At 42.8% G+C, this 27,446-nt stretch overlaps 1 protein-coding gene across 3 annotated transcripts in view; it reads right to left on the bottom strand.

Annotated features, from left to right (window-relative positions):
* The window catches only part of prex2 (phosphatidylinositol-3,4,5-trisphosphate-dependent Rac exchange factor 2), a 339,323-nt gene that overhangs the window by 130,553 nt on the left and 181,324 nt on the right, over window positions 1-27,446 (bottom strand). For all 3 annotated transcript variants that reach the window (XM_072571479.1, XM_072571478.1, XM_072571480.1), the window contains exons 25-28: window positions 26,788-26,995; window positions 22,633-22,812; window positions 16,615-16,709; window positions 14,398-14,480 (exon numbers count right to left, since the gene is read on the bottom strand). In XM_072571479.1, coding sequence (XP_072427580.1) covers window positions 14,398-14,480; window positions 16,615-16,709; window positions 22,633-22,812; window positions 26,788-26,995 — 566 coding nt within the window. The remainder of the gene's footprint in view (window positions 1-14,397; window positions 14,481-16,614; window positions 16,710-22,632; window positions 22,813-26,787; window positions 26,996-27,446) is intronic.

The following is a 27,446-nucleotide window of genomic DNA, read 5'->3' on the forward strand; positions in this document are numbered from 1 at the left end:
GAATTCCCTCCCGAAGGGCATTGTGGGTCAACACACAGCACATGGACTACAGCGGTTCAAGAAGGCATCTCATTCCCACCTTCTCAAGAGCAACTAGGGACGAACAGTAAATGTTGGACCAGCCAGAAGCACCCATGTCTCACAGGTAATTTTTTAAAAATTAAAATCGCCTGACTTGATGATGTGGAGGTGCTGGTGTTGGACTGAGGTGGACAAAGTCAAAAGTCACACAACCCCAGGTTATATTCAGCTGATGAAGGAGCAGTGCTCTGAAAGCTTGTGATTTCAAGTAAACCTGTTGGACTATACCCTGGTGTTGTGTGAGTTTTGGCTTGAAATCGGACTAGTCTGTAACATAATGGATCTGAAGTGTTATCTTATAAAACATCCATAGAGTCATAGAGTCATGGAGGGGTCCAGCACAGAAATAGATCCTTCGGTCCAACTCATCCATGCCGACTTGATATCCTAAATTAATTGAGTCCCATTTGCCAGCATTTGACCTATATCCCTCTAAACCCTTCCTATTCATATAACCATCCAGTTGCCTATTAAATATTGTAATTGTACCAGCCTCCACCACTTCCTCTGGCAGCTCATTCCATTCACGCACCACCCTCTGTGTGAAAGGTTGCCCCTTAGGTCTCTTTTAAAGCTTTCCCCTCTCTCACTAAACCTGTGCCCTATAATTCTGGACTCCCTCACCCCAAGGAAAATACTTTGTCTATTTACTCTATCCCATGCCCCTCATGATTTTATAAACCTCTGTGAGGTCCTTGAAAGTGGCGGCGCAGGTAGATAGGATAGTGAAGAAGGCATTTGGTGTGCTTTCCTTTATTGGTCAGAGTATTGAGTACAGGAGTTGGGAGGTCATGTTGCAGCTGTACAGGACATTGGTTAGGCCACTTTTGGAATATTGCGTTCAATTCTAATCTCCCTCCTGTTGGAAGGGATGTGAAACTTGAAAGAGCTCAGAAAAGATTTACGAGAATGTTGCTGGAGTTGGAGAGTTTGAGCTACAAGGAGAGGCTGAACAGGCTGGGGCTGTTTTCCCTGGAGCGTTGGAGGCTGAGGGGTGACTTTATCTTTTAACTTAGTGAGTTCAAACCCAAAATATTTGTAATTTTGCACCAATGGGGAGAAAGCCTGACCTCAGTAGAGGTTCTCTGGTCAACACAACTCAGTCAATGGTCTGAGAAGCCATGATCAGGGTGAACAGAAAATCAAAAGTGGAATTATACCACACCCTCTTCCCACTTCATCAATGGACTGATTTGAAATATGCATCTTCCAGGGTATTCTACACCATTACTTTGGCCAAACACAACCTCCCTGGTTTCACTTCCACCTCTTCATTGTCCTAGATGTGGATGATTTGCCTCCAGTACAGTTGGTATGGAGGTGATGGATGTAGCAGGAAAACTTATGGGTGCTAGGCCTACCTGGCACAAAATGAACTTTGACCTCTGCCCATTTGCTTGGCTTAGAAAGATAGAAAATAGGTGCAGGAGTAGGCCATTCAGCCCTTTGAGCCTGCACCACCATTCAGTATGAGCATGGTTGACCATGAAATCTCAGTTTCCCATTCCCGTTTTCTCTCTATCCTCCTTGATCCCCTTCGTCACAAAGGCCATGTCCAGCTCCCTCTTGAATGTATCTAATGAACTGGCCCCAACAGCTTCCTGTGGGAGAGAATTTCACAGGTTTACAACTCTCTGAGTGAAGAAATCCTTCCTCATCTCAGCCCTGAATGGCTTACCCCTTATTCTTAGACTGTGACCCCTTGCTCTGGACTTCCCCAACATCGGGAACATTCTTCCCATATCTCGCCTGCCTGGTCCCACCTGGATTTCATATGTTTCGATGAGATTCCCCCTGGCTCTTCTCAATTCCAGTGAATACAAGTCCAATCAATCCAGTCTTTCCTCATATGTTACCCCTGCCATCCAGGGAATGACCTTGGAAAGTAAACAGATCACCAGTAGCTTCTCTCCCAGTTTCGTCATCACACTTGGAATGCTGTTTTCTGACCCAAATATGACATCGAAAAGGCTTTGAGGGTGTGTGAGCGAGTGTGAGTGTAAGAGAGTGTCAGTGTGAGTGTGTGTGAGAACGAGTGAGTGTGAGTATGTGCGAGAGTGTGAGAACATGTGTAAGAGAGTGTGTGAGACAGTATGTGAGAGAAGGTGTGAGAGGTGTGAGAGAGGGCATGTGAGAGGGTGTGAGAGAGGGTTTGAGAGATGGTGTGAGAGAAATTGTGAGAGAGGGCATGAGAGGGTGTGAGAGATGGTGTGAATGAGAGAAAGTGAGAGAGAGGGTGTGTGAGAGGGTGTGTGAGAGTGCATGAGTGAGTGAGAGAGTGAATGAGTGTGAGAGTGCGTGTGAGAGTGAGGGTGTGAGCAAGTGTGTGTGTGAGTGAGTGTGTGTGCAAGTGTGTGTGAGAGAGAAAGAGTGTGTGAGTATGTGAGTGAGAGCTGTGTGTGTATGTGAGTGTGAGAGTGAGAGAGTGTGTGTATATGTGTTGGTGAGTGTGTGTATGTGAAAGTGTGCACGAATGAGAGTGTGTATGCATGTGTGTGAGACTGTTGGTGAGAATGTGTTTGTAAGTGAGTGACAGAGAGTGTGTGAGTGTGTGTGTCGTGCGTGCAAGTGAGAGAATGAGTGTGTGCATGTGAATGAGTGTGCGCGTGTGAATGAGAGTGTGTGCATGCGTGTGCGTGTGTATGAGAGAGTGTGTTTGCGTGTGTATGAGAGTGTGTGTGAATGTGTGTGTGTATGTGTGCGTCTGAATGAGAAAGAGTGTGTGCATGAATGACAGAGCGTGTGTGTGTGTGTAAGAGAATGTGTGTGTGTGATTGTGTGTACGAGTGATTGTATGTGTGAGTGATTATGTGAGTGAGAGAACGTGTGTGTGTGTGTGTGTGTGTGTGTGTGTGTGTGTGTGTGTGTGTGTGTGTGTGTGTGTGTGTGAGTGAGAGAATGTGTGATGGCCTGAAGTGCATCTACTTTAATGCAAGGAGTATAGTGTGTAAGGCAGATGAACCTAGGGCTTGGATCAGTGCCTGGGAGAATGACGTCACTGCAATCACAGAAACCTGGTTGAAGGAAGGACATGATTAGCAATTAAATGATCCAGGATACAGATGCTTCAGGCAGGACAGGGAGGGAAGTAAAAGGGGGAATGGAGTTGCATTGCTGGTCAGGGACGATAGCATGGCTGTGTTAAAGGAGGACATTATGGCGGTCTGGGTAGTGAGGCATTATAGGTGGAGCTGAGAAATAAGAAAGGTGCAGTTTCATTGTTGGGGCTGTATTACAGACCTCCCAACAGTGAGCGTGAGGTAGAAGAACAAATAGGTAAACAGATTATCGAAAGATAGAGAGGCAATAGGATAGTGGTGATGAGAGACTTTAATTTTCCCAACCTTGACTGGGATACACTTAGCATCAGAGGTCTGGATGGGGTAGAATTTGTAAGAAGTGTCCAGGAGAGTTTTCTAGAGCAGTATGTCAATAATCTGACGAGGGAAGGGGCCATATTGGACCTGGTATTGGGGAATGAGTCAGGCCAGGTGGTAGAAGCTGCGATGGGGGATTTCTTTGGGAACAGTGACCACAATTCTGTAAGTTTTAGAATACTCAAGGGCAAAGGTGAGAGTGGTCCTAAGGGAAGAGTACTAAACTTGGCCAAGGCCAATTATATCAAAAATTAGGCAGGAGCTGGGAAATGTGGATTGGGGGCAGCTATTTGAAGGGATGTCCACATTTGTTATGTGGGTGGCTTTCAAAGATAGGTTAAAGATAGTGCAGGATAGGCCTGTCCCTTTGAAGGCAAAGAATTGGAAAGACAAAATTTGTAAACCGTGGATGACATGAGAAATTGTACGATGAGCCAAGAGGAAAAGGGAAACGTACATAAGGTCTAGGCAGCTAAGAACAGAACGGGCCCTGGAGGAACATTGGAAGAGTAGGACCAGTCTTAAATGAGGAATCAAGGAGGATAAAAGGGGTCATGAAATAGCTTTAACGAGCAGAATTAAGGAGAATCCCAAAGCATTTTATTCTTATATAAGAAGCAAGTGGGTAACTAGAGAAAGGATAATGAAGGAAGGCTGTGTGTCGATCCTGAGAGAATGGGTGAGATTCTGAATGACTACTTTGCATCAGTGTTCACTGAGGAGAGGAACATGATGAATGTTGAGATCAGAGATAAAGGTTTGATTAGTCTGGATCATGTTGACATAAGTAGGGAAGATGTGTTGGGTATGCTAGAGGTTATTAAGGTGGACAAATCCCCAGGACCAGATGGGATCTATCCCAGGTTGCTGAGGGAGGCGAGAGAGGAAATAGCTGGGACCCTGACAGATATCTTTGTGGCATCCTTAAACACAGGTGAGGTGACGGAGGACTGGAAGGTTGCTCATGTTGACCCCTGTTCAAGAAGGGTAGTAGAGATATTCAGGGTAACTACAGACCAATGAGCCTTATGTCAGTGGTGGGAAAGTTGGTGGAGAAGGTACTGAGGGATAGGATCTACGTATATTTAGAAAAGAATGGGCTTATCAGTGATAGGCAACATGGTTTTGTGTGGGGGAGATCTTACCTTACCAACTTAATAGAGTTCCTTGAGGAAGTGACCATGTTGATAGATGAAGTTGATAGCTGTTGATGTCATGTACAGGGACTTTAGTAAGGCGTTTGATAAGGTTCCCCATGGTAAACTAATGGAGAAAGTGAAGTCACATGGTGTGCAGGGTGTTCTAGCTAGGTGGATAAAGAACTGGTTGAGCAACAGGAGACAGAGAGTAGTAGTTGAAAGGAGCTTCTCGTAATGGAGAAAGGTGACCAGTGGTGTTCCACAGGGGTCAGTGTTGGGGCCACTGTTGTTTGTAATATACATAAATGATCTGGAAGAGGGCACTGTTGGTATGATCAGCAAGTTTGCAGATGACACAAAGATTGGTGGAGTAGCAGAAAGCATAAGGAACTGTCAGAGAATACAGAAGAATATAGATGGACTGGAGAGTTGGACGGAGAAGTGGCAGATGGAGTTCAATCCAGAAAAATGTGAGGTGATGCATTTAGGCAAGTCTAATTCTAGAGCGAATTATACAATGAACAGGACAACCTTTGGAAAAGTTGATGGGCAGAGAGATCTGGGACTGCAGGTCCATTGTACCCTGAAGGTTGCTGCACAGGTGGATAGAGTGGTCAAGAAGGCATATAGTATGCTTGCCTTCATTGCACGGGGTATTGAGTATAAGAGCTGGCAAGTCATGTTAAAATTGTACAAGACATTGGTTCGGCCGCGTTTAAAATACTGTGTACGGTTCTGGGCGCCACATTACCAAAAGGATGTGGATGCTTTGGAGAGGGTGCAGAGAAGGTTTACAAGGATGTTGCCTGGTATGGAAGGTGCTAGCTATGAAGAGAGATTGAGTAGGTTAGGTTTATTTTCATGAGAAAAAAGTAGATTGAGGAGGGACCTGATTGAGGTTTACAAAATCATGAAGGGTTTCGACAGGGTGGGTAGAGACAAGCTTTTTCCCAGGGTGAAGGATTCAATAACTAGAGGTCACACTTTCAAGGTGAGAGATGGAAAGTTAAAGGGGGATACACGCGGTAAGTACCTCACACAGAGGGTGGTGGGCGTTTGGAATGCGTTGCCAGCAGAGGTGGTAGAGGCAGGCACGGTAGATTCATAGAACATAGAACATAGAACATTACAGCGCAGTACAGGCCCTTCGGCCCTCGATGTTGCGCCGATCAAAGCCCACCTAACCTACACTAACCCACTATCCTCCATATACCTATCCAATGCCCGCTTAAATACCCATAAAGAGGGAGAGTCCACTACTGCTACTGGCAGGGCATTCCATGAACTTACGACTCGCTGAGTGAAGAACCTACCCCTAACATCAGTCCTATATCTACCCCCCCTTAATTTAAAGCTATGCCCCCTTGTAATAGCGGACTCCATACGTGGAAAAAGGTTCTCACTGTCAACCCTATCTAACCCCCTAATCATCTTGTACACCTCTATCAAGTCACCCCTAAACCTTCTTTTCTCCAATGAAAACAACCCCAAGTGCCTCAGCCTTTCCTCATAGGATCTTCCTACCATACCAGGCAACATCCTGGTAAACTTCCTCTGCACCCGTTCCAGTGCCTCCACATCCTTCCTATAGTATGGCGACCAAAACTGCACACAATATTCCAGATGCGGCCGCACCAGAGTCTTATACAACTGCAGCATGACCTCAGGACTCCGGAACTCAATTCCTCTACCAATAAAAGCCAGTACGCCATATGCCTTCTTCACTGCACTATTTACCTGGGTGGCAACTTTCAGAGATCTGTGTACATGGACACCAAGATCCCTCTGCTCTTCCACACTACCAAGTATCCGACCATTAGCCCAGTACCCCATCTTTTTATTACTCTTACCAAAGTGAATCACCTCACACTTAGCTACATTGAACTCCATTTGCCACCTTTCTGCCCAGCTCTGCAGCTTCTATATATCCCGCTGTAACCTGCCATATTCTTCCTCACTGTCTACAACTCCTCCGACTTTCGTATCATCCGCAAACTTGCTCACCCAACCTTCTAACCCTTCCTCCAGGTCATTTATAAAAATGACAAACAGCAATGGTCCCAAAACAGATCCTTGCGGAACACCGCTAGTGACGGCACTCCAAGATGAACCTTTGCCATCAACTACTACCCTCTGTCTTCTTCCAGCCAGCCAATTCCTAATCCAAACCTCCAACTCACCCTCAATGCCATATCTCTGTATTTTCTGCAGTAGCCTACCATGGGGGACCTTATCAAATGCCTTACTAAAATCCATATATACCACATCTACCGCTTTCCCCTCATCTACCTCCTTAGTCACCTTCTCAAAGAATTCAATAAGGTTTGTGAGGCACGACCTGCCCTTCACAAAACCATGCTGACTATCCTTGATCACATTATTCTTATCCAGATGTGCATAAATCCTATCCCTTACAATTCTCTCTAAGACTTTGCCCACAACAGAAGTGAGACTCACTGGCCTATAGTTACTAGGATTATCCCTACTCCCCTTCTTGAACAAGGGAACCACGTTTGCTAGCCTCCAGTCCTCCGGCACTACTCCTGTAGACAAAGAGGACACAAAAATCAAGGCCAATGGCTCTGCAATCTCCTCCCTTGCTTCCCAGAGAATCCTAGGATAAATGCCATCAGGCCCAGGGGACTTATCTATTTTCACCCTTGCCAGAATTTCCAACACCTCTTCTCTACATATCTCAAAGCCATCCATTCTACTTATTCGTGCCTCAGTATTCATATCGACAACAATGTCCTGTTCCTGAGTGAATACTGACGAAAAGTATTCATTCAGTGCCTCCCCAATCTCTTCAGCCTCCACACGCAACTTCCCATTACTATCCTTGATTGGACCTATTCCTACCCTAGTCATTCTTTTATTCCTAACATACCTATAGAAAGCCTTAGGGTTTTCCCTAATCCTACCAACTAAGGACTTTTCATGTCCCCTCCTTGCTGCTCTTAGCTCTCTCTTCAGGTCCTTCCGGGCTACCTTATAACTCTCAATTGCCCCTATTGAACCTTCACGCCTCATCTTTACAAAGGTCGCCCTCTTCCATTTAACAAGGGATTCCAATTCCTTATTAAACCACGGCTCCCTCACACGACCCTTTCCTCCCTGCCTGATAGGTACGTACTTATCAAGGACACTCAATAGTTGCTCCTTGAACAAGTTCCACATATCAATTACGCTCTTGCCTTGGAATCTACTTTTCCAATCCACACATCCTAAGTCATGCCTCAACGCATCATACTTTCCCTGCCCCCAGCTATAACTCTTGCCCTGGAGTACACACTTATCCCTCTCCATCACGAGAGTAAAAATCACCGAATTGTGGTCACTGTCCCCAAAGTGCTCACCTACCTCTAGTTCTAATACCTGGCCTGGTTCGTTACCCAGAACCAAATCCAGTATGGCCTCACCTCTTGTTGGCTTATCTACATATTGTGTCAGGAAACTCTCCTGCACACATTGCACAAACACTGACCCATCTAACGAACTTGAGCTATAGCTTTCCCAATCAATATCAGGAAAGTTAAAGTCTCCCATAACAACCACCCTATTACTGTCACTCTTCTCCTGAATCATCTTCGCAATCCTTTCTTCAATGATTCTAGGACTATTAGGAGGCCTGTAAAAGACTCCTAACAGGGTGACCTCACCTCTCCTATTCCTAACCTCAACCCAAACTACCTCAGATGGCAAATCTTCGTCCATCTTCCTTTCCACCGCTGTAATACTATCTTTGACAAGCAAAGCCACACCCCCCCCTCTTTTACCCCCACCTCTGACCCTACTAAAACATTTAAACCCTGGAACCTGCAACAGCCAATCCTGTCCCTGATCTAGCCATGTCTCCGTAATAGCCACAACATCGAAGTCCCAGGTACCAACCCACGCTGCAAGTTCACCTACCTTATTTCGTATACTTCTGGCATTAAAGTATACACACTTCAAGCCACTTTCCTGTTTACAGGCACCCTCCTTTAAGATTGATGCCATATTCCTAACCTCCCTACACTCCAGGTCCTGCACCCTAAAGCTACAGTCTGGACATTTAAGATGCATCTGGACAGATGCATGAGTAGGTGGGGAGCAGAGGGATACAGATGCTTAGGAATTGGGCGACAGGTTTAGATAGTACATTTGGATCGGCTCAGGTTTGGAGGGCCGAAGGGCCTGTTCCTGGGGCTGTAAATATTCTTTGTTTTTTGTGTGTGTGTGTGTGTGTGTGTGTGTAAGAGAGAGTGTGTGTATATGAGAGTGTGCATGTGTGTGTGAGAGTGTGTCAATGAGAGTGTGTGTGTGTGCAAGTGAGAGAATATGTGTGTCTATGTGTGTGAGTGAGAGAATGTGTGTGTGAGCATGTGAGCATGAGTGAGAGAACGTGAGTGTGAGAGAGTGTGTGGAGAGTGTGTGTATGTGAGCGTGTGAGTGAGAGAATGTGAGTGTGTGAGAGTGTGTGTGTATGTGAGCATGTGAGTGAGAGAATGTGTGTGTGGTGTGTGTGCGTGTGTGTGAGAGTGTGTGTGAGAGAATGCATGTGCGTCTGTCACTCTATCAATAATTTTTAGCAACACTGGACTTATATTTCCTAACACAGTGATGCAGGTGCCAACACGGTTTGGAGTTATTCAGCCTGAAGGTACGCTGGAGGTTAATTAACTCTCCAAATGCAAATGAGTTGTCCAGATTAATGTCTCCATTCATCTTTATTCAAATTACATCAACTTAGATAACTTCACTGAAACAAGGATTCCTGTGCAATTTTGATGCAGGCTCTTGAGTGCTGCATGGGGGAGACATGTAACTCTCTGGAGAAGGAGGAATACATAATATACAAGAGGCATTAGGATTGCTGCACCATGCACAATGATACCTTTAAAGGTACAGCAGTAAACATATACTGTGTTGAAGAGTAATGTCACTAATTTTGCATCTACCTTATCTAAGAGGTTATAACTATAGCAAGGTCATAAATGGCAGCTATCCCTGCCTGTTTAGCTACTTGATGTTTTGTGCCACCATTTAATGACAGAGTGTGTTGAGGGGTCCAGCGTTTCTTGCTATGACATGAAATAAAAAGGGCCAGCAACTGGAGTTCTAAAGAATATTCACTGGACTCGGAACATTGACTCTATTTCTCTCTCCACAGATGCTGTCAGACCTGCTGAGTTTCACCAGCAATTTCTGTCTTTTTTGCAAAAAACTGCACATCCCCTTAACAGATCCAAGTATAGGATTAGTGCTATAATGGGGGTAGAAGTTAAAACGGGCGGTTGCAATGCAAAATGAGATACAAAAAGTGATGAGGAAGGAAGGCAGGATTGAGAGAACAAAGAAACTGAAAGCTAGAATGGACTTTTCACAATACACATTTATACTTTAAAAAATGTATATTTGGCCTGAGTGGAATAACTTTGAAACTTTGGAATGGTTCTGTCCACTCTGGGAGTAGATAAACCGGCCAAGCTCTATGTTCTGTTAAGCAACTCTTGAAAAGACACATGGATGATAGTAAAATGAAGGGCATGTAAGTTAGTTTGAACTTAGAGCAGGATAAAAGATTGGCACAACATCAAGGGCCAAAGGTCCTGTACTGTTCTATGTTCTATAAGTTTGTTGTTAGGTGTTACTCAGCTCTCCACTCTACAGGCATATAGGGTAGATCCAATTACAGGCGTGTAGGGTAGATCCAATTACAGGCATGTAGAGTAGATCCAATTACAGGCGTGTAGGGTAGATCCAATTACAGGCGTGTAGGATAGATCCAATTACAGGCGTGCAGGGTAGATCCAATTACAGGCGTGTAGGGTAGATCCAATTACAGGCGTGTAGGGTAGATCCAATTACAGGCGTGTAGGGTAGATCCAATTTCAGGCGAGTAGGATAGATCCAATTACAGGCGTGTAGGATAGATCCAATTACAGGCGTGTAGGGTAGATCCAATTACAGGCGTGTAGGGTAGATCCAATTTTAGGTGTGCAGGGTAGATCCAATTACAGGCGTGTACGATAGATCCAATTACAGGCGTGTAGGGTAGATCCAATTACAGACGTGTAGGGTAGATCCAATTACAGGCGTGTAGGGTAGATCCAATTTTAGGTGTGTAGGGTAGATCCAATTATAGGCATGTAGGGTAGATCCAATTACAGGCGTGTCGGATAGATCCAATTACAGGCATGTAGGGTAGATCTAATTACAGGTGTGTAGGGTAGATCCAATTATAGGCATGTAGGGTAGATCCAATTACAGGCGTGTCGGATAGATCCAATTACAGGCATGTAGGGTAGATCTAATTACAGGTGTGTAGGGTAGATCCAATTACAGGCGTGTCGGATAGATCCAATTACAGGCGCGTAGGGTAGATCCAATTACAGGTGCGTAGGGTAGATCTAATTACAGGCGTGTAGAGTAGATCCAATTACAGGTATGTAGGGTAGATCCAATTACAGGCGTGTACGATAGATCCAATTACAGGCGTGTAGGGTAGATCCAATTACAGACGTGTAGGGTAGATCCAATTACAGGCGTGTAGGGTAGATCCAATTACAGGCGTGTTGGATAGATCCAATTATAGGCGTGTAGGGTAGATCCAATTACAGGCGTCTAGGGTAGATCCAATTACAGGCGTCTAGGGTAGATCCAATTACAGGCGTGTCGGATAGATCCAATTATAGGCATGTAGGGTAGATCCAATTACAGGCGTGTCGGATAGATCCAATTACAGGCATGTAGGGTAGATCCAATTACAGGTGTGTAGGGTAGATCCAATTACAGGTGTGTAGGGTAGTTCCAATTACAGGCGTGTCAGATAGATCCAATTACAGGCGTGTAGAGTAGATCCAATTACAGGTATGTAGGGTAGATCCAATTACAGGCGTGTACGATAGATCCAATTACAGGCGTGTAGGGTAGATCCAATTACAGACGTGTAGGGTAGATCCAATTACAGGCGTGTAGGGTAGATCCAATTACAGGCGTGTTGGATAGATCCAATTATAGGCGTGTAGGGTAGATCCAATTACAGGCGTCTAGGGTAGATCCAATTACAGGCGTCTAGGGTAGATCCAATTACAGACGTGTAGGGTAGATCCAATTACAGGCGTGTAGGGTAGATCCAATTACAGGCGTGTCGGATAGATCCAATTATAGGCATGTAGGGTAGATCCAATTACAGGCGTGTCGGATAGATCCAATTACAGGCATGTAGGGTAGATCTAATTACAGGTGTGTAGGGTAGATCCAATTACAGGTGTGTAGGGTAGTTCCAATTACAGGCGTGTCAGATAGATCCAATTACAGGCGCGTAGGGTAGATCCAATTACAGGTGCGTAGGGTAGATCTAATTACAGGTGCGTAGGGTAGATCTAATTACAGGCGTGTAGAGTAGATCCAATTACAGGTATGTAGGGTAGATCTAATTACAGGCATGTAGGGTAGATCCAATTACAGGCGTGTAGGGTAGATCCAATTACAGGCGTGTCGGATAGATCCAATTATAGGCGTGTAGGGTAGATCCAATTACAGGTGTGTAGGGTAGATCCAATTACAGGCGTCTAGGGTAGATCCAATTACAGGCGTGTCGGATAGATCCAATTATAGGCGTGTAGGGTAGATCCAATTACAGGCGTGTAGGGTAGATCCAATTACAGGTATGTAGGGTAGATCCAATTACAGGTATGTAGGGTAGATCTAATTACAGGCATGTAGGGTAGATCCAATTACAGGCGTGTCGGATAGATCCAATTACAGGCATGTAGGGTAGATCCAATTACAGGCGTGTAAGGTAGATCCAATTACAGGCGTGTAGGGTAGATCCAATTACAGGTGTGTAGGGTAGATCCAATTAAGGCGTGTAGGGTAGATCCAATTACAGGTATGTAGGGTAGATCCAATTACAGGCGTGTAGGGTAGATCCAATTACTAAGGTAGTAACAGTGCCTCTCACCTTGTGTTAATCTTGTTAACAAGTTTTAAACTAATGTAAACTGTTATCTTACTATGATCCAATAAACTAAGTTTTGTTACTCAAGGGGTCGTACTTCTATTGTCAGCTGATTGTTCACTATTTAATAGTAGTAAGCTCCACAGGTGAGCATTACAGAAACGTTAGGGACAGCAAATCCACTCAAAGAACCATGGTTCAGCTTCAGGCATCTCTTACAAAAACACCTCCAAGAATTAAAATTTGAAGAAGGGTTGCTGAACCCAAAACATTGACTTGCTTTCTCTCTCCACTGATGCTGCCAGACCTGCCGAGTTTCTCCAGCAATTTCTGTTTTTGTTTCACATATCCAGCGTCTGCAGCGTTTTGTTTTATTGTGGATATTAGCTAACATCACAGAGTAAGTAAGGACAGTAGTTTCCGTTCGCTCAAGGACATGAGTGAACAAGATTGGTTTGTGATGGCTGTTGATGAGAGTTTTTAGGGTCCCCATGCATGAGATTGATTTTCAATTCTAAAGTTTTATTAATAGCATTTAATTTCCATGAGCTGCTGTAGTGGGATTTTAACCCAAGTTCCCTTATGCCACAAGAGCTGGTATAGACCAGACCAAACCCCCTCAAAATATATCAAGAAGATGGTCTAAAGCCTTACTTTTTCTTTATTTTAAAGGTAAGTGTAAGGCATTGCAAGTTGATTGGTCAAACTGTCGACTTTAAGCAAAACACATTTTACTTTAACAGACAAAATAAAAATAAATTAATTGGCTTAACAGTAATTCTATCAAAACGTTTAAGAATAAACCATTAAGTAACTGTTCCAATATAGTAACATCCTATAAACACACCCTTGGCAAAGGAAAATTCAGTAAAATAGATTGTCTCACATGCCACTCTAGCAGCAGAAAGATAACCCCAGCTTTTAGTTGTAACAGAAAGAGGAATAAGAGCTTTCACATCCAGCAACTGCTGAAAGCTAAACCTAAAAATCCTGGATCTGTGGGAGCTTGACCCCACCCATTCAGGCTGCTTCTATTGTTCCAACTTTGGAAAAAAAAACCAAGACCTCACAAGCTGCTTACTTTAGTGGTTTTGGAGAAGACGACTCAGCACTTCTATCTCAACCTTTCTTCATAAAACGAATCAGAACAAAATACACCTTTTGACACCATAGTATTGTCTCAGAACACCATGTCACTCCATTCTGCTGCTGCCTTAGCTGAGTTGACGTAATCTTAAGGTAGACCCACAAGTCAGATTGCATTGAAGAAGTATGAGACGTAAAGTTACATGAAGATAGGACAAAGGGAATGAACAAGGTTGACTGGTGTATTTCTTCATTGTTGTTGATAAAATTGCAAAATAAAATGTTCATGTAAGTGCCTGAGAATAGCTCCACATAGCCAATAGGATACTTCTATTAACTAGGTAGTAATGGGCAGCAAAGATTGTAAATTGCGGCAGTATCTTATCGGAGGGGTCAGTTAGCTGAGGGGCTGGCTTGTGATACAGAGTGATACCAACAGCACGGGTTCAATTCCTACACCAGCTGAAGTTCCCATAAAGGACTCAACTTCTCAATTTCTTCCCTCAGGTTAAACCACCACCAGTCATCTCTCTCATTAATAAGAGCGCGGTTCAGTTGAAAATGATAACTTCATCATGGGAATACAACTCGGAGCAAAGATACTTATGAAAGAAGATGAAAATATACCAAAATTGCTCATAATAATCCCTGCATTACCATGTCCTTGAAATTATACTCTTTTCAAAATGTAAATTTTGACCAGACAGTAAAGGACAGGATATTAACCATCAATTTCAAACAAGGATGGACTTGATTCACTTAAACTCACCTGGCTAAAGAGATGTTCTAGGCAGCCATGTAGTTTATCCTGTTTATCATGAGAAATATGAACATTGCAAGGTAGTTCATCACCTATCAGATACAAAAGGAAATAAAGATACTGGTTGTTGATTCACCATTTCAAAATATTCATGTTAAATTGAATAATTTTTATCTTGTTACTGATCCTGATCATATTTTGTTAACCTTCTGAGCTTTAACTCAATAGATATCAATGACTGATGTAATTCTGAAGGGCCGATTTCAAACTTCACTTTGCTGAACAGCAATTAGTATGAGAAATGTTCTTTGTCTGCCAATTATTGAGTTCCTTCAGGTCTAATACACATGAATAATTTTATTACTGAGGTTGCATAAGGAGGGAGGTTTCCAATTCTAATAGGAGTAGCTGTGGGAATGGAATGGGTATGTCGATGACTGAACGTATTTCAGGATATAGATGTTTTATTTTCATTTTTTTTTGTTCGTTTATGGGATGTGGTTGTCACTGGCTGGGCCAGCATTTATTGGCCATCTCTAATTGCCCTGGAAAAGCTGGAGACGCTGCTTCCTGGAGCCACTGCAATCCATGTGGTGTGGGGGCACCCACAGAGTTGCATGAGATGGAGTTCCAGGATTTTGATGGAGCCACAGTAACAGAGGGTGACCTCAGTCGAAGTCAGGATGGAGTGTGGCTTGGAGGGGAATGTGCAGGTGGTGTTCCAAAGCATCCACTATCCTTGACCTTCCAACTGGGAGAAGCCATAGGTTAGGAGTGTGTGAAGGAGCTTTAGGGAGATGTTACAGTGCAACTTGTAAATGGCACACAGTGCTGCCGCTCAGCAGAGTTGGTCAAAGGATTAAACACTGATAGTGTTAGATGGGATGCCAATCAATCCGACTGCTTTATCCTAGACAAAGTCAATCTTCTTGAGTGTTCAAACTGGACTTATCCAGGCAATTGTACAATCTTCTATCACACTCTTGACTTTTGCCCCTACACAATGGACAATCTTCGAAGGGTTAGGAAATTAGAGGCAGCAGAATTCCTAGCTTCAGACCTATTCTAGTGACCACGGCATTTATATAACTGCTACAGCTCAGTACCGGGCTAGTGGTAACCCTAGGATGATGACAGCTAGACCATAAGATATAGGAGCAGAATTAGGCCATTTGGCCCATCGAGTCTGCTCCACTGTTCGATCATGGTGATACATTCCCAACTCCATTCTCCTGCCTTTTCCTATAACTCTTTCTTGATCTCCTTACTAATCAAGAACCTACCCATCTCTGTCTTCAATATATTCAATGACTTGGCCTCCACAGCCCCCTGCAACAATGTGTTCCACAGATACACCACTCTCAGGTTGAAGATATTCCTCCTCATCTCAGTTCAAAAGGGCTGTCCGTTCACTCAGAATGTGCCCTTAGGTCCTAGTCTCTCCAACAATTATAAACATTTTCTCCATACCCACTCTATCCAGAAACCCGTGCTCAAGTACAGAGGCAGAGTCCTCAACCACTGTTCATATGACAACCCCTTCATCCCCAGGATTATTCCTGTGATCCTCAGGATCCCCTCCTATACCAGCACATCCTTCCTTAGATACAAGGCCAAAAACTACTCTCAATTTTACAACAATGTCATGAAACAATGTGTATACAACTCAATACAGCTACCTCATCACAATATATATTTGTCTGAATATTTTCTACTTTTGCCAGCTAAAAATGTAAAGGTATTTAATTTTAGCTTTATCTCAATATGAGCTTACTGAAGTAAAGTTGAATGGAAGACGGGAGGGTTGCAATCTCATTGCTGCAGTTCCTACAGAGTCATATTCTTGCTTTTATCAATTGATGCATTAAGCATGATTTAAATGAAAATCTTTCTTAGTCATTTAGCATTTTTAAAATTTTGATTCTGATTCCTAAGTTTCATGTTTGGATTGCCATGGCTGTATTTGTTTTATTCAAAATTGTCTTTACACATTTTTATCTTTATCATCTGCAGCCCACTATAAAGGGACTTGAAAATATAAAAGTAAAAGGTGCACAATTTAAGGTACACAAGGCAAAGTAAATATTTAGAATCTTTAAAGAAATTTTAAAAAGGCAATGACAAATGTAGGACAAAAATCAAATTAAAATTCACTACCCATGGTCTGCAACACATGTATGCATGCACACACACACACACACACACACAAAGTTATATGGATCTTACCAGAGTCCATCTCATCACTGTGTACATAGGAGTCACAGTGGCTGCTGCAGATACTTGTAAAGGAAGCAATGGAGTTCCTATTACTGTTACAGTCACTAGGGAGAAACACAAACTTGTTAAGCTCCTTGCTTTCACAAAATCATGAAGAGTCATAAACTCATACAGCACTGAAACAGACCCTTCAATCCAACCAATTCATGCACATTCTAATCCCAAATTAGACTATTCCCAGCCGCCCATCCTTTGCCCATATCCCTCCAAGCATTTTTTATTCAAGTACTTATCTAAATGCCTTTTAAAGGTTGGAACTGTACTCACATCCACCGTTTCCTCAGGAAGATCATTTCACACACGAGCCACTCACTGTAAAAAATCTTTCCCCTCACGTCTTTTATAAATCTTTCTCCTCTCACCTTAAAAATATGCCCCTAGTCTTGAAATCCCCCACCCTAGGAAAAAGACACCTACCTTTCACCTTATCTATGCCCCTCATGAGTTTATAAATTTCCTATTTTCCAGTGAAAAAAGTCCCAGCCTCTCCCCATAACTCAATCCCTCCAATCCCAGCAACATCCTGGTAAATCTCTTCTGAACCATCTCCAGCTGGATAATATCAACTGTACAATTTAACTATGTACACTTTGACATGTAATGTGTCTGCAGTAAGTTTGCAGAGCTGGGGATATGTGCTGATGGGGTTGCAAACAACACTGATAAATGATGTCTCATAAAGACTGTGGCAGACTGTTATCACAAATTGCAATCATTTCCTGAACATCACTTGAGAGAATTTTCTAAAGGGGTTCAGTTAACTTGGCGCTTGACAGCATATTTTTCAGTTCAGTGTCACCAACTGCATGAGTTCAACTCCCACACTAGCTGAGGTCACTATGAAAACCTCTCCTCCTCAATCTCTCCCCTTACCCTGAGGCATGGTGACCCTCAGGTTAAACAAACACCTGTCAGTTCTCTCTAATGAAAGAGCAGCCCAATGAGCTGGTAAGATTATGGAAACTTTTATCTGATATTTATATTGCAGCATATTTCTGCAATCTGTATTTATTTTCATGATTATTGCCATTTCCAGAATGTTAACACTAATTGTTTTGACCAATGCCATAATCTTAAAAAATCCTTTATCTCTTGATGCTGTCTCTTATCGTTAAAACGTAAATTGTAAAAAAACAATCAAAATGTGTGACATGGTGGAATCAGTGAGTACTCTCCATAACAATCAATCAAAGAATATATCACACAACACCAGGTTATAGTTCAACAGGTTTATTTGGAAGCGCTAGCTTTTGGAGCGCTGCTCCTTCATCAGGTGGTTGTGGAGTATAAGATCATACGACACAGAATTTATAGCAAAAGTTTACAGTGTGATGTAACAGAACTTATATATTGAAAAAAGACCTGGATTATTTGTTAAGTCTCTCATCTTTTAAAATGACCATGTTGGTTTCAATTCTTTCATACGTAAATCCCAGAACTTTTTAAAGTTACATTCTCAAGTGAACTTTAAAACTAGGTGCCATGTCGGACTTGATAATGCATTGAAAGTGTGAGGTGCCCTGTGTGAGGCTTCTATGCCCCAACCCCCACATACTTATATATGATTGTTTGCATGTGGGTGTATGTATGGGGGGGTGGGGTGGGAGGGGGTATATGGGTATATATGGGAGGGTGTGTATGTGTATGTGTGTGTGTCTGAGTGTGAGAGTGTATGTGTGAGCATATGAGAGAGAGTTTGTGTATGAGAGAGGGTCTGTGTCAACATATGGCTCTGTAGGAGTGTGTGTATGTGTGCTCGTGTGCGTGCGTAGTGCAGTCTGGTCAACAATTAACAGACAGGAGTGGTCCCTCCCAGCCGGAGAACACATCAGCCATCAGCCATCCAGAATATTCGACCTCGGACCTTTGGGTGACCATCCTCCAAGGCGGACTTCGGGACAGGCAACAATGCAAAGTGGCCGAGCAGAGGCTGATAGCTAAGTTTGGCACCCATAGGGAGGGCCTCAACCATGCCCTCGGGTTCATGTCACACGACAGATGACCCGACTGCACCACACACACACACACACACAGACACACAGACACACACACGAATTTGTATTTGCAGAAAAACTGCATGATTCTGGAAATCCATTTTTATAGAAATAGAATCAGATTAGATTAGATTAGATTAGATTACTTACAGTGTGGAAACAGGCCCTTCGGCCCAACAAGTCCACTCCGCCCCACCGAAGCGCGACCCACCCATACCCCTACATCTACCCCTTACCTAACACTACGGGCAATTTAGCGTGGTCAATTCACCTGACCTGCACATCTTTGGACTGTGGGAGGAAACCGGAGCACCCGGAGGAAACCCACGCAGACACGGGGAGAACGTGCAAACTCCACACAGTCAGTCGCCTGAGGCGGGAATTGAACCCAGGTCTCTGGCGGTGTGAGGCAGCAGTGCTAACCACTGTGCCACCGTGCCGCCCACAATCAGTCTGAACATTGGGGTACAGAAGCCTTACACAGGGCACCTCCCACCTTCAGTGCATTATCTGGGCCGACATGGCACCTATTGTCAAAGTTCACTTGAGAACGTAACCTTTGAATAAGTTCTGGGATTTACATATGAAAGAATTGAAACCAACATGGTCATTTTAAAAGATGAGAGACTGAACAAACAATCCAGGTCTTTTTCAATATATAATTTCAGTCACATAACACTGTAAAATTCTGTGTCCTACGATCTTACACTCCACAACCACCTGATGAAGGAGCAGCGCTCCGAAAGCTGGTGCTTCCAATTAAACCCGTTGGACTATAACCTGGTGTTGTGTGACTTTTAACTTTGTCCACCCGAGTCCAACACCCGCATCTCCAAACCACAATTCAGAATGTATCAATTGTCTTGTACTCTTTTTTGCTCTCTGCCCCATGTTCTTTTGAGCACTGTTAGCAGCATCAAAAGCACAAGATGAAACACAACAAGGAGAATAATCTGAAGTGTCAGTGTAATCACTGCGGTGCTTTGAGCAAGATTTAAGTACTGCTGTCATTGTCAGTCAATGACATCCAATTCCAAGTTAGTTCTCCTATGATATAATCAACACTCAATTCTCAAATGCTGCAGTACAGGTAAAATTCAGATATAAACACCGAATACATTCACACCACGCTCCTTAGTGCAATTTTAGACATGCGTTAAACTATTAAAAGTAATGAGCTGATCAGTGGCAAATGGAATTCATGAGCTGTGAGGATATAGGATATTTGCCCTTACTAGCCAAGGCTTGGAGTTTAAGAGCAGATACATAATGCTAGACCCGCGTAAAATGTTAGTTAGGTCACAGTGAGAGTAATATTTATACTTTTGGAATCCACATTTGAGAAGTGATGTGATAGTACTGGAGAGGGTGCAGACGAGATTGACCAGCATGTTCGCAGGGTTGGAGAGGTCCAGTCATGAAGAGACGTTGGGCAAACAGGTCTTGTTTTCCTTGGAGCCGAGGAGACTGAGGGGGCACATGTTTGAGATGTATAAAATTATGATTGGGTTAGATAAGTTAGAGAGGGAGAAATCTTTCCCCTTGGCGCAGGGATCAACAACCAGGGGAATAGATTTAAAGCGAGGGGCAGATGGTTTCGAGGAGATTAGTTTCCTGGCAGTGTGGAAACAGGCCCTTTGGCCCAACAAGTCCACACCGACCCGCCGAAAAATCTTTTCACCCAGAGGGGCCAGGAATCTGGAACTCCCTGCCTGCAAGAGTGGTAGTTGCAGAAACCCTCATCATATTGAAGAAGGATTTAGATGTGCACTTGTGGCTGTAAAGGTTATAAGGCTATGGGCCAAATGCTGGAAAATCGGATTAGAATAGTTTGGGGATTATTGGCTGGCACAACCTCAACGGACTGATGGACATTTTCCTGTGCTCCCGTATGATTCTATGATTAAATGCTTACCTATACTTAGCAGAAAGAAACTAAGATTGATGTATTAACTGAGCTTTACCAACTAAAAATTATAAATGGATTATATGGGCGGCACGGTGGCACAGTGGTTAGCACTGCTGCCTCACAGCGCCAGAGACCCAGGTTCAATTCCCGCCTCAGGTGACTGACTGTGTGGAGTTTGCACGTTCTCCCAGTGTCTGCGTGGGTTTCCTCCGGGTGCTCCGGTTTCCTCCCACAGTCCAAAGATGTGCAGGTCAGGTGAATTGGCCATACTAAATTGCCCATAGTGTTAGGTAAGGGGTAGATGTAGGGGTATGGGTGGGTTGCGCTTCGGCGGGGCGGTGTGGACTTGTTGGGCCGAAGGGCCTGTTTCCACACTGTAAGTAATCTAATCTAAATCTAATCATAACAAAGCGCTCCAATTTGCTGTTGCTATAGAATTAGCCAAATGTTTATGGAGTCAAAAAGTGTGGTGCTGGAAAAGCACAGCCGGTCAGGCAGCATCTGAGCAACAGGAAAATTGTCATTTCAAGCATAATGTGATGAACATTCCTGATGAATCGGAGATGCCGATGTTGGACCGGGGTGGACAAAGTTAAAAATCACACAACACCAGGTTATAGTCCATGAGGTTGATTTGGAAGCACGACCTTTCAGAGCGCTGCTCCTTCATCAGGTGGTTGTGAAGTCGGGCTTATACTTGAAACGTCCTGCCCCTCGGATGCTGCCTGACCGGCTGTGCTTTTCTAGCACCACACTCTCGACTCTGATCTCCAGCCGGCACTTTCTCTTCAATGTTTATAGAAGTCACGCAGTTGTCCAGCACAGAAACAGGCCCGTCGGTCCAACTTGTCCAAGCCAACCAGCATTCCCAAACTAAACTAGTCCCACTTGTCTCCATTTGGCCTATATCCCTCTAAAGCTTTCCTATCCATGCATCTGTCCAAATATCTGTTAAATGTTGTAACTGCACTTGCATCTACCATATTCTCTGGCATCTCATTCCAGACATGCACCACCCTCTGTAAAAACGTTGCCCCTCAGGTCTCTCTTAAAGCTTTGCCCTCTCACATAAAACCTATCCCCCTAGTTTTGGGCTGCCTTGGGAAAGGATCTTGGCTGTTCACCTTATCTATGTTCTCATGATTTTAAGTTTCTTTTGATTTTCCAATATTTTAGAGCATGCGGGCATACCCCCATTCATATTTCTGACTTCTAAGTATGATCTACTGCCATTAAAGTTCTAAAATATAGAACGCTGCATGATGAACTGTCCACAGAATAATAGGTCGATATTTCTGAGACTTGTAAGTGAGAGTTGAGAGTGTGGGGCTGGAAAAGCACAGCAGGAATCCTGATGAAGGTCTTTTGCCTGAAACGTCGATTCTCCTGCTCCTCCGTCGCTGCCTGAACTGCTGTGCTTTTCCAGCACCACACCCTCGACTCTAATCTCCAGCATCCACAGTCCTCACTTTCACCTATTTGTAAGTGAGAGCCAGTTAGAAGCCATTTAATTGGCTGAAATAATAGTTGGCAATGGGGTAACTGAGAAATGAAGGATAGCAAAACAAGATCCAGGTTTAGTGCGCTGGTGACAGAAGGAGAAATGACAGGAGGTCTCCATGGTGTTAGATAATCACCACACCCCAACTCCTGCTACAGGTCACAGAGTGTAGTACTGTTAACAGGGAGTTGAGTGGAAAAGTGTGTGCAGCGTCTGGGACTCTTAGCAGTTCACAAGGCATCAGCAACACCATGTCAGAGTTTAAGACTAAGGTAAGCCACTTGCAATGCATCCACAATATTGCTCTGTTCTCAGTCAAAAGCGGTGTTAGTTGCCAAAGACAGTAAGTGACAGAGAATATCCCCAGAAAAACCAAACAGATTGAGAGCTCAATATAATTAAACAAATCAGTACATAACATACAGCAACAGGCACAACTTAAACTTAAACAGGAGCAAAATAAACACTCTTAAGGAAGATTATAAGCTCAACTTCTGTAACACTTATTTTAAACTGAATACTGAGTATAATTACATTGAATAGTAATCGAAGGTATATTATACCTGTAAGAATCCCGGTTGCTTATTGTATCATGCCCAGAATCTTCCTGGTCCTCTCCGGTTACTACAAAGCAAACTTTTTTGTTGTTCCGTTCTGCCTTGTCAGTAATATTGTCTCCCGTTATCAGGGCCTCATTCACCTTGGTCTCTGATGTAGACGGATGTGTTATTGATGATAGGAGACTATAAAATGAAAAACAAAACATTCAGTTCAGAGTGATTAAGAATTTTCACTGAAGAAAGTAATACAGCAAATTTTTGTTTTCCCCAGAAACAAACTGAAATACGAAAGCTTATATTTTAATTTACATTAAAGGGTTATTTTGTGTGTGAACATGTATGTGTGTGCATGTATTTTTGTGTAGGTTTGTCTGTGTGTGTTTTTTTGGGTGAGTGCTTTTGTGTGTGCATGTGTGTGTGTTTTTGGGTGTGGGTGTCAGAGAGATAAGAACAGAAAATTGACAGCATGTCTAATTGACCAACATCTATTTTATCATGGGGGTTAGCCTACACAACCACAACTCCTGTTAGACTTTAAATCCAGGCGAAGTAGGTGATTTAGAGTCATAGAGTCATAGAGATGTATAGCATGGAAACAGACCCTTCGGTCCAACTCATCCATGCCAACCAGATATTCCAACCCAATCTAGTCCCACCTGCCAGCACCCGGCCCATATCCCTCCAAACCCTTCCTATTCCTATACCCATCCAGATGCCTTTTAAATGTTGCAATTGTACCAGCCTCCACCACTTCTTCTGGAAGCTCATTCCATACATATACCACCCTCTGAGTGAAAAAGATGCCCCTTAGGTCTCTTTTATATCTTTCCCCTCTCACCCTAAACCTATGCCCTCGACCTAACCCATTAACAGTTGACTACCCAATCTTCGATCCTCTCCTCCAGATTATTAATGCAAGTCAAATCCGTTTGGGGTCAGCATTACAATTTGATGAGCAAACTCATTTCTGGTGACATTGTGTGTCTCTAGGCTGCTAACTAAAACTGCTTGTTATAATGACCTTGACATTTGGAAAACAATTCCTGGGGCACCAAATTTATGAAATTCATAATTGTTAACAAGTGGATGCTGTTCAGAGCCAGCTTTTATTGCCCATCTTCAGTTGGCATGAATAAACTGATAGTGAGTTCTTCAAGAACTGAAATCCACCTCAAGAACATACAGAGGGAAGGGGTCAGGATTCTTATCCTGGGACAATGGAGGGATGACAATATACTTCCAGTTCAGATGAGTTTTTGCCACATTTTGGTTGCTTCATGGTCAATATTACTGATGCTACCATTCTATTCCAGATTTATTTCGTGAACAGAATGCAATTTTACCTGGAGTTTGAACGTACATTTCCAAATCATTAATCCAGGCCTCAAACTTACTAAAATAAAGATGCTGGAAGACCTACTGAGTTTTGTCACCATTTCCTGGCTTTGTTTCAGATTTCCAACATTCTCAGCTTTTGGATTACAATACAATAATCAAACCAAACACTACACCTGATTATTGAACACTCCAGCATGCAGTTTTTTTAAAGCTGAGCTAATTTCACAAAATGCAGTTTTCTTTTACTTATGTCAGTCAATTTTTGGCATATATTGACTAAAAGTTTTGAAATCATATACCACTCAAAATTATGAATATCTTTTCTACTTTGATGTTTATAATTTAACTGCACGATAGAAGTATTTCCAAATTGCTACAGCCTCAGTAAATTGGTATGTTCTCTCCAAAATAATAAATTTAACGAGGAATCATTACAGAATCCTTTCTAGTCAAATAGATATTCCTCATACAGCCGCTTCAGATGAGCTCTCTCATTAAAATGCTCCATTATTCATTTTTATGCATGCAATTAGGGCTTCACAGATCAATGTATCACTGGGACCTTTATGTGTCAAGTCACTTTTATGAAGATTGCTTCACTTTTAAACCGCTGCTATCAGCTTCTTATGAAGCTCAAGAACATTTATTCACCTCTAAATAAATAGTGAAACAAAGACTCAAGACATTTAAGAACACTGAACATAGAACAGTACAGCACAGCACAGGCCTTTCGGTCCTCAATGTTGTGCCAACCTTTCATCCACTCTAAGATCAAACTAACCGACATACCCTACATTTTATTGTCATCTATCTCCCTATCCAAGAGTTGCTTAAATGTCCCTAATGTAACTGACTCTACCACCACTGCTGGCAGTTCATTCCATGTACCCATCACTCTCTGTGTAAAGAACCTACCTCTGACATCTCCCCTAAACCTTCCTCCAATCACCTTAAAATTATGCCCCCTTGTGATAGCCATTTCTGCCCTGGAAGAAAGCCTCTGACTATTCACTCTATCTATGCCTCTCATTTGAGTAATAGAAAGTTCCTCACTGTACCATTAATATCCTTTTCTTATTCATTCACACGATGTGGTTGGTCCTGGGCTAGACCAGCATTTATTGCCCATCCCTAATTGTCCAGAAGGCAGTGAAGAGTCGACCACATTGCTGATGGTCTGGAGTCACATGTAGGCCAGACCAGGTAAAGATGGCAGTTTCCTTTCCTAAAGTTCATTAGTGAATCAGATTTTTTTTTTCACGAGAATGGATGCAAATCCATTAGTTTAGCATTTCATTCCAGACTTTTAAAATCTAATGCAAATTCCAGTCAGATCTGAACCCATGTACCCAGAACAATACCCTGAGGCTCAGGATTACTAGTCCAGTGTCTAGATTAGAGTGGTGCTGGAAAAGCACAGCAGGATTCCTGATGAAGGGCTTTTGCCCAAAACATCAATTTTCCTGCTCCTCAGATGCTGACTGACCTGCTGTGCTTTTCCAGCACCACTCTAATATAGTCTCTGAGCTCTAGCATCTGCAGGCCTGACTTTCGCCCTATTATTAGTCCAGTGAAATTTCACTACACCATTGTCTTCCCTTAAAATAAAATTTATTCCTACATCCTTTAATTCATTATTGCTGTTATAATCACCAGGCTGAAGGGACTGTATATTTTTTTATTTTGTAATAACGGGAGGACTCAGCACTCACAGTGTCATAACCAGGACATCAGTCCACCAGAAAAGTAAACTTCACACGAAGTGTTACCTTGGCTGCCACAGGCAAACTAACAGCAGAAATTACGCTGAAATGTTTGGTCACACTTTTGTTCCCAACACCTTCATTCCTGAACTTCAAAGGGGATTAATTAGAAATTAATTCAAGTTGAACAACATTGAATTGATTGAATTGATTTTGATTGAATCCCCACTGGGTCATTTTGATGTGTTCAGATTCTGATTAATCTCTTGCTTTCATCACCTGAGATTATGTAATTACTTTTATCCAAGTACCAGCATATTTGAAGCTGTTTTGTTAGTATTTCCCTCAGTGTTGACTAGTTGCTGGTTTTTATCTGGAAGATAGAAATAGTTTCACACCAGAATGATCAGTGTTTGCTTTCAATTGTATTATGTGTCCCAGCACTGATAAAGCTGATATAAGCTTTCCAAAATAAAACTTGCAAAAAATATGTTTGAGATGTTGTGTGCGCTATTTCAGGAGACAGAAATGGCTATTGGATGATCTGCTGTCAGTGTTATCTTAGCGCCTTTTTACTTCAGCAGATAAGACATCCTTTGTTGAACAGGAATGGAACAAAGGAAAATATTGGTCACATGTTCAGAGCAGAACAGGGGATGGCATAGTGGCTCAGTGGTTAGCACTGCTGCCTCACAGCACCAAGGACCTGGGCTTGACTCCACCCATGATTGTGTGCAGTTTGCATGTTCTCCCCATGTCTGCATGGGTTTCGTTCAGGTGCTCTGGTTTCCTCCCACAATCCAAAGTTGTGCAGGTTAGGTGGATTGGCCATGCTAAATTGCCCATAGTGTCCAGGGATGTGCAGGCTAGGTGGATTTGTCATGGTAAAGGACAGTTCATGGAGATAAGATGCTCCTCAGAGGGTCTGTGCAGATTTGATGGGTTGAATGGCCTCTCTCTGTACTGTAGAAATTCTAATACCAAGTAGATGCACTCTAAGTATCAATAAGTTAAGGATTATGTTTTATAGCGACTAGAGGACTTTTACTCACCATCATTTACAGTTGGACCTACATGTGTTGGTCAGTGTTAAATAAGAAATTGTTCATGTACTCACTCATCTATCTGTGCAATATAGATTTCTAGTTCTTTCACAACTGTCTGCAGCTTATTCAAAAGCTTCTGATATGCATCTTGCGTTTCGATATCCTTTTCCTTCAGGAGGAAGTACAGACCAGGTCCATTTTGCTGACCCAAACTATGCCCAGAGGGAGCTGCCATGGTGGTGATGCAGTGATGGGCATATTCCACCGGGTTCAATGCATCTACAAAATATCAAAATTGAGTGCTGAATATTGAAATTCCTTCATGGGAAAGTGTACTGACAACAGTATTAGACAATACTTTAATGTATACCAATTTGAAATACCTGTCCATTAAGAGTATGTTTCCAATTATTTAACAATGATTCATCTGTTTGCTTAAACAACCGCACGTAAGTCAAATAAAAACAAAGTGCTGGAGAAACACAGTGGGTTTGGCAGCATCTGTGGAGAGAGAAACAGTGCTAAAGAGCACTCTGTTTTTATTTCCCGTTAACTCTGTTTCCCTTTCTGCGGATACTCTCAGACTCTCCAACACTTTGTTTTTACTCTAGATCTCCAGTATCCACAATACTTTACTGTTAATATCACAAGTGTGTCAACATTAGGTGACATGACCAATGAATGCTGCAAAACCCTTAAATATAACTACTTGCCTCTGTTATCCTAATAT

The sequence above is a fragment of the Chiloscyllium punctatum genome, chromosome 5, assembly GCF_047496795.1.
Source record: "Chiloscyllium punctatum isolate Juve2018m chromosome 5, sChiPun1.3, whole genome shotgun sequence".
In the NCBI taxonomy this organism is placed as follows: domain Eukaryota; kingdom Metazoa; phylum Chordata; class Chondrichthyes; order Orectolobiformes; family Hemiscylliidae; genus Chiloscyllium; species Chiloscyllium punctatum.